General features: G+C 43.1%; 1 protein-coding gene across 5 annotated transcripts in view; it reads right to left on the bottom strand.

Annotated features, from left to right (window-relative positions):
- Positions 1 to 13,654, bottom strand: part of COL19A1 (collagen type XIX alpha 1 chain) — a 762,134-nt gene that overhangs the window by 56,453 nt on the left and 692,027 nt on the right. For all 5 annotated transcript variants that reach the window (XR_015878306.1, XM_088471134.1, XM_088471139.1 and 2 more), the window contains 2 exons: positions 1,324 to 1,359; positions 1,151 to 1,195 (listed from right to left, as the gene is read on the bottom strand). Coding sequence is in view for 4 of the 5 variants with exons in the window: in XM_088471134.1 (XP_088327260.1) it covers positions 1,151 to 1,195; positions 1,324 to 1,359 (81 nt within the window). In the remaining variant the exon portion in view is untranslated. The remainder of the gene's footprint in view (positions 1 to 1,150; positions 1,196 to 1,323; positions 1,360 to 13,654) is intronic.

Raw genomic sequence — 13,654 nt, 5'->3', positions numbered from 1 at the left:
TCTTCAATCAACAGGCTCCTACAGATTTTCCCTAAGAAACCATTAGAGCGGTGCAATATGCCCTACATTTTGTTCTATCTACAGTAGAAGAGCACTGTGTGTTACAAAGATTTGGTGAACATGTGAAAATTAAGATTTGGTGAACATGTGAAAATTAAGATTTGGTGAACATGTGAAAATTAAGATTTGGTGAACATGTGAAACTTGCATACACACACATAATGATAATTTATTATAAATCATTACAACATATGGAGCAAATTTACTTCATACAATTGGTACTATGTGGCATCAGTTACAGGACATAGGGGGAGATGTACTAAGCCTTGGGGAAAGATAAAGTGAAGAGAGACAAAGTACCAAACAATTAGCTACTGTTAGTTTACAGTCTGCATTTAAAAAATTACAGTTATGAGCTGATTGGTTGGTACTTTATCTCTCTCCAAAGCTTAGTACATCTACCCCATAATGAGTTAAGATGTGAGTAGGTGGAGTCAGTAAAGTGAGCCACAATACATATTCAGCACATATCACTTGTTTGAATTAAAGATGTTTTGCTTGAAATTCTGTGTGAATTACATTTTTCAAAGCTATTAGTACTATTTACTAATGTATGAAACTTTCACTGGGTCTGTCAAATAAAGTCACTGGAAATTTCACCTGTGTCAGTGGCGGGAAACAACACATTTTCAGGGACCTCACAAGTGGTACTAAATTTTCAAAAAAAGGGTCACATATCACAATTTCAGAGATACATGACATGAGATCAGAGCACCGACATGTTGTGTTTCCATTAACCAAATCAATCATTAACCTGTTGCTAGCTTGTATTAGTAATGAGAAAACCTGCTACATACAGTACCTGTGATAAAATTACTACACTCACTCTGCAACAACAAATAGGAGCAGGACCAGTCAGGGGTAGTGTACTTAAATTCTAAAAGTGCTATATGTTTTCTACACAAGGTTACATCGTGTTTATTAACAACCATTTTGCATATTAACATTTTCGAGATGGGTAAAGTAACATAACGTAATACATTCACAACCCAAACAGAAAATGCATGTACTATAATAAGCTATGCCACAATTTTAATTTGACAGCTGTATAAACATATATTGACAGATAGAAAATGTTTTAAAAACCTACACGTTCTCCTTTTGGTCCTCTGTCACCTGGTCGCCCTGGGTTTCCCTAAGAAACATAAAGAATAATATGAGAAAAATATTTTGGAAAAGTAAAAAAAAATTGAAGTCTGTAACAGAAATGTTATTGTTTGTTCACTGAAGTTATTACAGGCAATGAAATTAAACATGACTCACCGGTGAACCTGGTAATCCATCATTTCCGTTTCTTCCCTAGAAATGATATATGGAATTTTAGTTGTTGAATTGCATTGCATAGCTGCACATGAGTTTTAGATCATCAGTTCTCCTTCCTCATCAAGCTTTGAAGAAGTGCACACTGTGTACCCAGTAAGGGAGATTATAGTGGATATTTATCAAAGTCTAGAAGCTGCAACACTGATAGAAACCAAGCTCAACAAACAACCTTAAATTTATCAAAAATTTTACTTTTTTTTGCTAAAGTAATAATTCAATTTATGTTACTTTATTTAGCCAAAGAAAAGCGAGCAGGCAGTAGCTCTAATATGTTCCAGTAAACTTTCTAGTGGGCTGTAAGTTTGTATGTTATAGAAATTGCAACGTAACAATTGAAGCATTATTACTATGCACTTATGCAACAATTACTAAAAACAAAAAATCTATACTTGATAAATATATAATAATATTTTAATTTAATTCCAAACATTTAGGTTATTTTTAAGATTATTATAAATAAAGAATAGTATAGACATGGAATGTGGAACAGGACAGCTTGAAAGGTTGCATTTTGGAGGGGTGTAAAAGTCTTGCATATGAATGGGTGTGTGATCCAATGTATGTTCCTGACTGACAAATGGATATATTTGTTTACAACAAATGTTCTGTGGCTTTTATGTATTTGTGATTGACTGACACTTAATATGAATGAGATGAGATAAAGGTCTTACTACTGATTCCAGGGTCCATGTCGAATATACATAGCTCAGTGCTTATGTGTACATTTTACCTGCACATAGCAGGTCACTTCCATTCACAATAGGAGTCATAAACTCAATGACTGCTTCAAACAGTCCGAGTTTGCGTGACCAGAACTCAGAGTTTATGCTGATCGCTTTGTGCAAGCAAATATAATGCAGAACTCCTGAGTTCCTTTGGTCTAAAATCAATGTTATACAAAAAACAGTATCTATAATCTCCTACCCATCACCTAAGGATGCATACACAAAGGTGGTTTTAAAGTCACCACTGTTGCATTACACTATTCTGTTTCCCCACAACAGTTATTAAATGGTTCTAACAAACCACTACATTTAAAGTCTTGTACGCAGTTACATATCATAAAATTCTTCCTAATTTAGTTCTAGCTGTACTATTTGCCACATGGATAATTTTTTAACATACAGTAAATCTATATTCAGATCTAAGTTGCATCTTCAATGATTGAACATGCTTATGGTCCATCTATACACGTGTGCATGCATTGCAGTATAAAAGGTGGAGTTCACTACAACATGTATTCAGACTTAGGGACATCACTAGTAAACATGCTCTACTATCACAATTGGCCAGCCCCATCATGTTTAAACTGTTATGTTTATCTTAAAATATGCTACTTATTGCTCCCTCAATCATATCTCATGTAATTGGTGATGAATAAAGGCATACAATCATTTAAAAGTAAAACATGTAATTGGATTAATAGCACTGGCAGAGAGTACTTGTAGTGTATCATACTCTCTGCCTGTATTATGCAACATGTTTATCACCTCTCAGATAGTAGTATAGCTTTTGCATGGCTTAAAATCCTTTTAGTAGTGTGTCAATTAAAAAAAACAACTTTATTTATAACTCGTTTGTAGACCATATAGACCAGGAAAGAAGGTGGTAGATGCACAAAATGCTTTACACATCATTGTTTTTATGTTCTGTAGTCATTATTATTTAATTTGGAGAGACCGAATGTCACAGATGGACATAGAGATGGAAGTTCCGCCATTCTAGTTCAAGTAGTCTAACATATTATTCTAACTAAACTATGTGGAGTTTATTTGAGAATGAGTAGCATTCAAGCCAAAGTTTAGGCCCAGGATCACTAATATAGTCTTGATGTTATGCTAAGCTAAGGACCAGTGGTGGTTCTTACATTTAGCCTTGAGGGGGGCTGCAATATCAATCGTAGTGTTACAGTACATTCATTTTCAAATACTCATATAATAGTGGGTTAGTGTTCTAAAATTATTTTCCTTACTAATGTTATGTAATAACATTTCTACCTGTCTCCAACTAAACCTGAACACTATGAAAACCTTAATTATACAGTATTGTATAAATAAAAAATAAACCTTGGTCTCAGTTGCTGACATGTGGAAATTGAATCCTATAACATCAATAACAGTAAGTAAACTTATTTTAGAACACTAAGGGCAAAATTTACTAAGCTGCGGGATCTAAACCCCGGTGGTTTGGTGGCGGTTTGACAGCGGGTTCTATTCTGTTCTAAACTGCAACAGTTTCTAAATGACAGCCCTGTTGTATTCTATTCTAAAATGTGTTTTGACGGCGGTTTTGCAGCGGTTTTGGCCTTAGTAAATCTACATATAGCCAAACTGCCGCCAAACCGCCACCAAACTGCCGAGGTTTAGAACCCACCACTTAGTAAATTTTGCCCTAAGCCTCTATGATTAGATAAAAATGAATGCATTTACAACACTACATTACACTATACCAGCATGCGCTTCCCTATCAAGTTCCGTGCATGCGCAGCAGCAATAAAGCAACTTCTAGGGACTGCATAGTCTGCAGAAACAATGCAAAGACAGTTTATTAGCACACTGTGGGAAGCCAGTATTCATCCACTTCTCCTCATCTAGGGGCCGGCAGGTCTATACATCTGCTGCAGGGTCCAGGGCAATGTCCTGCTGTATTTCAATCACTCTCGCACAGAGGATTCACTCACAAAGTTAGTGACAGGTAGTCAGCATTTGGGGGAGGTAACGGAGAGGGAGAGGGTGGCTATACAAGAGCAGGCTTGCTGGGGCTGTATAAACTCTGTTTCATGGACATGCATAAATTAGCCATTGCAATCTCACAGCATAATAGCTCTCTGCATGTCAGGAGAGCTGCAGTGTTTGAGGCAGGTCAAACTTGACTTACAAGCTCTATCTACAGTCAGGTGCATAAATACTGGGACATTGACAGAGTTTCCATATTTTGGCCTCTGTTCACCAACACAATGGCTTTGAAATGAAACAAACAAGATGTGCTTTAACTGCAGACTTTCAGATTTAATTTGAGGGTAATTACATCCAAATCAGGTGAACGGTGTAGGAATTACAACGGTTTCTATATGTGCCTCCCACTTTTTAATCTTGAACATCATGTTTGTTTCATTTCAAAGCCATTGTGCTGGTGAATAGAGGCCAAAATATGAAAATTCCGTCAATGTCCCTATATTTATGCACCTGACTGTATGTCGATGTTCCAAATGTTTATGCTGTTATACGTCCTCGGACAGATATGAGAAGGCAGCAGTAGGCATTCTTATGCTCGGCTTTAAAAGGCATTAGCATATTTTAGCAACTGTGATTCGTAAGAGATTGCAGTTGCGATTGCATTAGCAGTAGCCCTGAAGTCCCTAGGTAAAATCCGCCACTGTACAGGACTGCTAGTAGAGATAAAGGCCCTCATTCAGAGCCGGACGCTCTGAGCAGAGCGCACGCTCTGAATGAGGGCCGTCCTCCATAATTATGGAGCGTCCTCCTGGACGCTCGTATAGCTGTGGGTCACCACCCACAGCCTATACGAGCGTGCAGGTTGATGGCCGTGATGGTCTTGACCATCGCGACCATCGCCACTGCGAGCCGGAGCCTGCAGTTGAGTTTCTCAACCGCAAGGCCCGGAGTGATTTTGGCTCTATCAGAGCCAAAATCACTCCCACTGACATCACTAGTGATGTCAGTGGGCCGGCTTCTGACGGTAGGCGTTCCCTTGGGAACGCCCCCGTCTGGGAGGCACGCCCCCGGCACGCCCACCAAAGGGGGCATGCTGTCAATCAACATCGACAGCACGTCCCCTTTGATCAGACACAACGAGCGAAGGAAAGTCCTTCGCTCGTCGCGTCTGGCGCATGCGCACGACGGAGCTTCCACCGTCGTGCGCATGCGCAGTGCACACCATCGACCCACTTGCGAGTGGACAGCCGCTTGCGAGTGGGTCTGAATCAGGCCCAAAGAGTGCTATAAATTGAGAGACATGGTAAGCAGAGTTCTGAATGGGAGGTTAATGAAAACTTTGCAGAGCTGCAAAAACATTGGGCTGTTTGTGTAGCATATTGTGCATGTACTGTACATATGCATCTACACCTAAAAAGAAAGAGCTACAAAAGGTATGACATGGCTGTAACCAGGGGTGGATTGTGCCATCAGGTTCCCGTTAGGACGTTCCAATGTTCCCTTCTGCTGGGCTGGCTCACACTGCCTGCTGGGCTGGACTGCGGCTACCGCGATTGGAGTTCAGCTCCAATCGGGCAGTACGTAGAAGCTTATTCTGTATTGAAGAAGAGGAGTAACCAGCCCAAAACAGAAAACAGAGAAAAGGTAAGTGTGGGATAGAGACACGGGGGACTAAAGTGACAGATGAGGTACTGAGGCTGGAGAGACACAGGGGGGCCTGCAGAGATGCTGGAGGGTCAAGATAGATGCAGGGGGGCCTGGAGAGAGACATAGGAAGCCTAGAGAGAGACAGAGGGGCTGGGAGAGATATAGGGGGACTGGAGATGGAGAGACACAGAGGAGCCTAGAGTGATGCAGGGGGCCTGGTAAGAGACACAGGGGGGCCTGGAGATGAAGAGATGCAAAGGGCCTAGAGATGAATAGGCACAGAGGAGCCTGGAGAGACAAAGGAGGCACAAAGAAACACAAGGAAACCTGGGGCTGAAGAGATGCAAGGGGGCCTAGAAATTAAGACATGCAAGGGGCCTGTAGAGACACAGGGGGAGGGGCTGGAGATGAAGAGTTGCATGGGCGCCTAGAGAGAGAGAGAAACACATTATCTGGACTTAGAGAGACACAGGGGGCTGGAGAGACACAGAGGGACTGTAGTCAGAGACTTAGAGAAAAAGGGAACATATGTTTGAAGAAGCATGGGGAGAGGGATAGTGCTGGAGTGGAGAGGCACAGTGGGGAGTAGTGCTGGAGATGCACAGGGGGAGGGGTAAGGCTGGGGGACAGTAATATTTATTAAGACACCAATTCAAAACAACAACAAAAAAGAAACACATTATTGGTACAAGTTGTGACAAATTAGCAAATAGTTTAAAAATACAGTATAACATTTTTTTGATCCGGAAAATTCACATTTTGTCCTACACAAAAACTTCTGTTAATATGTATTATCTAGTTAAACCTCAGTTATATTATGATGATATTGGTTATATTTCTACATAAACAGGCATCTTCCAGACAATGCAATCTTCTACATTATTAGTGAATACTGACTGAAGATGCTGTCTGGCCAGTGAGGCTCAAATTCTTCAGAGGTTCCCTGTTGCAGAGAAACCATTATATAGGTGGTCAGGGGAGGGGAAATGTCTATCTCCCTGGTTTGTCTACTGATGACTTTTGGCCCAGCTGCTGACAGCAATTGGGCTGCTTAGCAGGGTTTAATTTAGCAGCAGCCTGCATGTGCACAGCCGCCGTGTCATTACTAACAGTAGACTGTAGCCTATGGGAGCCCTGTATGAGTGACTGACACAGGAGTGCAAGGGGCATCCAATGTGGCCACGCAGGCTGCCACCACTCAGCTGTCAGGAACTCTGTGTCCAGGTCCCAACGCAGAGCCCCGCCAGCAGGGTTACTCACCTCCGGTCTCCGTTTTGTGGTCCTGGGCAGCTGCCAGTCATCTTCGCGGCAACACTCCAGCCGCAGGGCACAGGTTCTCCTCTCCACACTGATGGGTATCTCTCGGGTAGTGTGACGTCATCCTCCAGGGTTGCCAGCAGTGTCTCCGGGCCATCTTGTTGTAGCCAGTGATTCCTGGTTCACTAGTCAGCTGGAAGCCAATCATCAATCAGCAACAGGCACTGCATATATAAACCCTTCCTGGATGATCATTCAGTGCCTGTACAACGCCTTCTCAAGTCCTAGTATTTGGCTCCTGATATCGTCTAGTCTTTGACTTCCTGTATATCACCATGTTCTTCCCTTTGTCCAAAGAAGCTACTTTGGGAACAACCTGAAGCACCTCAATGCTACTTTGGGTACAAACCTGAAAGCACCTAAAGACGCTACTTGGGGCACAAACCCGGAGCTCTTATAGATCACCTTGACGCATCGCAGTGTACTACATCTGGAGCTTGATGCACCATTGTGTGCTCAAGACCTACATTCATCGCAAGTCAAAGTCTTCACAGTCTAGCTGGATATACCTCCATACCATTGACCTAGGATTCCCATCTCGTCTTATTGAGTGAACCCCGGTGACTCGAACTCAGGATTCCTGCATCTGTCGATTGTGGATATTCAGCATTATCTGACTAGTGTCCTGCTTGTTGTGGATTTCATGCTAGTTTGGGGGTGTCCTGCGCTCTGAATTTGAACTCTAGTATGTTAGGGACCTACCCAACAGAGGTTACCCGGATGTGGTGGGTAGGCCCATAACCTTGGCCAAGATTATGCCCAAAAAGCTGTAGTCAGTGCAAAAATGTAGTTATTTATATACAATCAGTTAATTTGGAGTTGAGCACCTGTATTTCTTTTTGTGTATATATCAATTGTCTCCACAGGTAGCACCTCCTAATATATATATATATATATATATATATATATATATATGTTCAGGGTGTGCAGTCTGAGGTCCATTTCCTTATGAGTTCACACACTTATACCAGTCATCTCATTCCTACTATGCTGCTACATTCTCGTCACAGATTTCTCAAGATTCATGTTCTTATCATTCTGGACTTTTTAGTTCTGATTCTACCCATCGTCCTCGATACCCCTCTGTTGCTCAATAAAACCTTAAATTAATTAAAAAAACTACTAGGATTCAAGTCTTATTTCTCCTATGAGGAAAATCTATCTTAAACCTAGTCAGTTCTTGCTACCATGGTCTCAGCCCGCAGAGTCTGATTCGTCACAGGAGGCCAACTTTCCCAGAGTCGTAACATCAGCATTAGCACAAAAGGGCTTAATATCTACGTTGCAAGCAATCAACAGGCAGACGCCTTTCTCCCCAGACTTCAACATGTCTGTGCAGGGATGGGTATGGGATGATGGCGCTCAGGATGCCAGTGCTTGACAACCCGGGGGTCAGAATCCCAATGCCGGCATCCCGAGAGGGTTAGAATACCGACACTTGACGGTCAGCATTCTAACCCTCCCCCTCTCCCTCCCCTCCCTATGCTTGACCTTAACCTCCCCTCCAAGTGTCTAAACCTAACCTCCCCCTCCCCGAACCCTAAACCTAACGCTCCTCCCTTCATGCCTAACCCTAACCCTCGCCCTACTGCCTAACCCTAACCTTAATGCTAACCCTCCCCCCAACCCCGCTACTTACCTTTGGAAGTTCGGTGGTTGGGATGCTGGCACTGGGATTCTGACAAGTGTAAGGATTCTGGCGCCGGCATTCTAAGCGCCGTAATCCCCACGGTTGGGATATTGACTGCATCCCGTCTGATCATGTCCCATATTTATGAATTAGATTGGAAATACTTTGGGGCCATTAAATCTTTAGCACTGTATTATACTTTAACCTTAGGAGCTCATTCAGACCCGCTTGCTAGATGCGTTCGCTTGTACCCTGCGTATGCAAATCCAGCGCATTCCCAGCAAGGCAGGCGATCATACGGCAAGGCATTAGCACGCCTACAATGTCTTGGCGTGCGATCACTTTATGAATGCAGACGCCTACCAGCCATTCATAAGACGCCCACTTGCGCACGACATCTCCTGGAAGTGCATGAAACCACTGGTACATTGAGCACCATTGGATGCAATCGCAGCGCTTGAGGTTGACTATACCCTGTCGCAAGCACTGCAATCACTTGTGTGAAATACAACCAAGTGACGTGTCCTATGACGCTTCCTTTCAATTATGCATGCCTCTGAAATGGCGTTGAGACACTCAGGCACGCCTGTGTTCTCACCTCCACTCCCCCGTTTCTAGTGGACTGCCCCTCCTGTCACTCACTCTCCTGGGCTATCTATGGTAGTGAGCGAACACTTCCCGATCTCTTGCACTGGTTCGCGCACACGCATTACGATGTATACGCATGCGCAGATTGCAAACATCAGCCAGCTACGAGCGATTGCATCCTAGCGAGCAGGTCTGAATCAGCTCCTTAATCCCAATAGCTGGCCATATAAGTCACTGAGTACATTCTGTAGCACCAAATTTAAAAAGGTACTGTACATATATGTCAGAACTGAGCAATGTATACTATAAATGTACAAATGGTTACCTTAAATTCACCCACTAACACGATACCTTATATATCATGTATTCCCCTTAACTTAGATTGTATGCTTGTTTGGGTGGGCCCTCTTTATTCTCCTTTTCCTGTGACTTGTTTGTCTATAACCCCCTACCAGTGGCGTCACAAGGGGGGTGCGGGGGGTGCGGCCTGCATCGGGTGTCACCCTTCAAGGGGGTGACACCAAAGAGCAGCGCGCACACACCCGCGGGCCGCATCCCATCCGCACTCCCTTCCCCGGCACCACCGCACCCCGCCGCTGCCTGGAGTCACTCACCGTGTCCACCATACAGCGCCACACACAGACACAAAGCGGCCTGTGTGTGGCTCTGGATGCCGGCTGCGGTGACGTCATCACGTATGCGGCACGTCGGAGGAGAAGAAGAAGAAGATGCGCACCCGGACATCGTGAAGAGGGGTAAGTACTATTGCATAGGGGAGGGGGCACAGCATAAGGGGCGTTACTGGGGGCACAGTATAAGGGCACTACTGTCTGGGGGCACTACTGGGGGTACTGTATGGGGGCACAGTATAAGGGCACTGCATAGGGGCACTACTGGGGGTACTGTATGGGGGCACAGTATAAGGGCACTGCATAGGGGCACTACTGGGGGTACTGTATGGGGCACAGTATAAGGGCACTACTGGGGGTACTGTATGGGGGTACAGTATAAGGGTACTGCATAGGGGCACTACTGGGAGTACTTTATGAGGACACAGTATAAGGGCACTACTGTCTGGGGGCACTGCATAAGGGGAGCTCCTGGGGCTGGGCATTGTATAAGGGTCACTACTGGGGGCATTGCATAAGAGCACTACTGGGGGTACTGTATAAGGGCACTACTGGGGACACTGCATAAGGGGAGCTCCTGGGGGTATTGTAAAAGTGGCACTGCATAAGAGCTCTACTGGGGGTACAGTATAAGGGCACTACTGTCTGGAGGCACTACTGGGGGCACTGCATAAGAGGAGCTCCTGGGGGTATTGTATGAGGAGCACTACTGGGGGCACTGCATAAGGAGCACAGCGTAAGGGACTTTAATACAGGAGGCATTTCATAAAGGGCTATAATACAGGGGCATTGCATAAAGGGGTATAATACAGGGGGCAGTGCACAAAGGGGCACTACTAAAGGGGTAACTGCATAATGGGCACAGCTACAGGGGGCATTGCATAAGGGGCACTACTACTGGGGCATTGCATAAGGGGCACTACCACAGGTGGCATTGAATAAACGGCACTACTACTGTGGGCATTGTATAAGGGGCACTACTGTGGGCATTGTGTATAAGGGTCAATAATGTGGTCATTGTGTAAAATGGGCACTACTGTGTGCCAGAACATAAATAAGGGACACTACTTTATAGTGTAATGTGAAATCAGGGGCACTATGTGCGGTGTAATGTGGATAAGATTGTGCTACTGTGTGGAGTAATTTGAATTTGGGATAGTATTGTATGACAATGCCCCTTTCTTTCGAGATCACGCCCCTTTTTTGCACCACATGCCTAAGGCGCATGCTGTCCTTTTATTGATAAATCGCTGAGGAATGGGGGGGTTGTTCCACCACGTCTCTAGGTCCACTTAAGCACTGCTACCCAGAATATCGAGCGTGGCATCATCACCTTGGTACCGAATTTTTATTTTGGATGGGGGGGTGTCACCGTGCAGCACAGCACCGGGTGACACCAACCCTAGTGACGCCTCTGCCCCCTACAGCTATGTACTGTCTGGAGGTGTACTCACAGCTGTTACAGTTATTGTAATATAACTAGGAAAGTACCCTTGGCCTGGGCATGGTTAATTGGCGGTCCTTTATTGATCAAATGTGTCACCAAAACCCATGTCCACCCCACTTTACAATAGGCAGGCGGGATGCGGAGGAATTGCCAACTTTACCAGTAGACTTTCCTCCAAATTCAGGAGTCTAGAACTCTCTCCTGGATAGAGGGCAAGTATGGATATTTGTTTGGCGCATTTACAGTAAAAAAAAGAATGCGCAGTGGAGGAAGAGACGACGGGGGGCTGGTAAGAACATTGCTGCTACAGCATTGTGAATCTATTAATACATCATGGCTCAAAAAATCGCAATACATTCGGCATGAAAATCGATCTTTTCAAAAGATCGGAGATCTAATCCCATCCCTACATTGACCTTTGGTTACAGTGTTCTGTAGCAGCTGAAGATGCATTGTTCCTTAGGCTAAGCTTTGTTAGGAGATAAAGTGAGCTGAGATAAGGTACCAGCCAATCAGCTCCTAACTGTCATTTTTCAAAACACAGCCTGTGACATGGCAGTTAGGAGCTTATTGGCTGGTATGGTACCTTACCTCAGTATACTTTATCTCCTAACAAAGCTTAGTAAATAGAGCCCTTAGTCATAGCAACCACTGTATTCCTACAGGGAAAAAAACAAATACAATATACTTAGTTAAAATATGGATAGATTGTGTAAGTTTTGAGATAAAACATTTGGGAACAATAACAAGAGAACACAACATGTTTATACAGCTTTAACTGTTAGACCCATTTTACATTGGAATGTTTATGGGTTTGGGGAAAAATCTACAGTATGCTATGGGCATTATATAACGCCATAATGTAGCAGCACATGCATGCAAACAGACACTAGATGGTAGTATTGGATATATGAATAAAATGATTCTCCAAATTTAAAGCTATGAAAGCCTGCAAAAAAGAGCTAGAACACCATGGAATCAAAGTTCATTACAACTTTCTCCTATTAAATCATCAATTGATACGCTTGTGGGCTAAATAAGAAATGTAAGGTCCCTGAGTTTTATAGCTTTCAGTTCTTAAGTGGCAGAGATCTCTCTGCACCAATGTAAAGCTACCTGCAATTCTGCAGCTAAATTCAGTATAGATAAACCTGCCTTAGCTGCTTATCTGCTCAAATAGAACTATCAACTTCACTCACCCCTATTACCATTTTACTGTACCGTCTAGCAATCAACACTAAAATTATATGAAACAGACCAATGTACTATATAACTAATCAGTATTTAAAGGTCTGATCTATTCATGTAAGGAACATAAGGTGAACCACAAAGACAATAATCTACAGAATAACTATAAGACATAATATAATTGACTCGTCATTTATACTGTATAATTCTTGCAAAAATCTGTGAATGCTTGTTATGTGGATTGAGTAAAAACAGAAAAGGCTTGAAGCTGAATCTTCTCTGCCATTCATAATATAAATCAGGTGGTATAAACAAATGCTACCATGATACATAGTTTTAGTGAACTGAATTGTTGTAGTAATGGTTAAAGCAAAGGTCTACCTTAAGGCTCATACACACTTAACGATATGCTCCATGAGCGATATTGTTAAATGTTTCCCCTGCACTGCCGGTCTCAATGTCATTAATGATATCGTTCAGTGACGGCACCCTCCCTCATCCCTGTACTTGCAGAACCTGATGATATTGTCAGATTACCCTGCAAGTATGGGCGATAAAAGACATTGTTAACGATCTGTGGGAGCGCATATCGTTAACGATGTCTTGCATACACACTGAGCAATATCGAACGCGATGAACGATAATGATAGTGTTATCGTTCATATTATCCAACTTATCGTCTAGTGTGTATGCGGCATTACTTTGGACAATTGTGCTGTAATCAGTTTGCACATTCTTATCAATGATGTAAAATGAAATTAACCTTATGTGACTTATTATGTGGACAAAAAAAAACTAATCATATACAGCCAATATTTCACTAATGGGAATTATATTAATTCAATGAATGAAATTACTTTTTAACTCTAAACAAGAGGAACAGAACATCATTTCCTAGAAGAGTATACATCACTTAGGCTCTTGATGGACATTGTCATGTGACTAGTTCATTGAAAATGTCTATGTATATGCACAGCACAACATGTCCCATAATAAATAGGAAATAGGTGATGTCATTTCATTCCCATCTGACAAAATGTCAGATGGGATCAAAAAAGAAGATTAGAGGGAAACAGACTGGGATACGAGCCAAACGTCTAGTGACGGAGCGGGGAGTGCTCATCTCACTTTTAATTGGAAGGCACTAGTC

This window comes from Taudactylus pleione, unplaced genomic scaffold (genome assembly GCF_031769625.1).
Source record: "Taudactylus pleione unplaced genomic scaffold, aTauple2 ptg000015l, whole genome shotgun sequence".
In the NCBI taxonomy this organism is placed as follows: Eukaryota; Metazoa; Chordata; class Amphibia; order Anura; family Myobatrachidae; genus Taudactylus; species Taudactylus pleione.
Note: the sequence above shows the minus strand (reverse complement) of the source record. Positions and strands in the feature narration are given on the sequence as shown.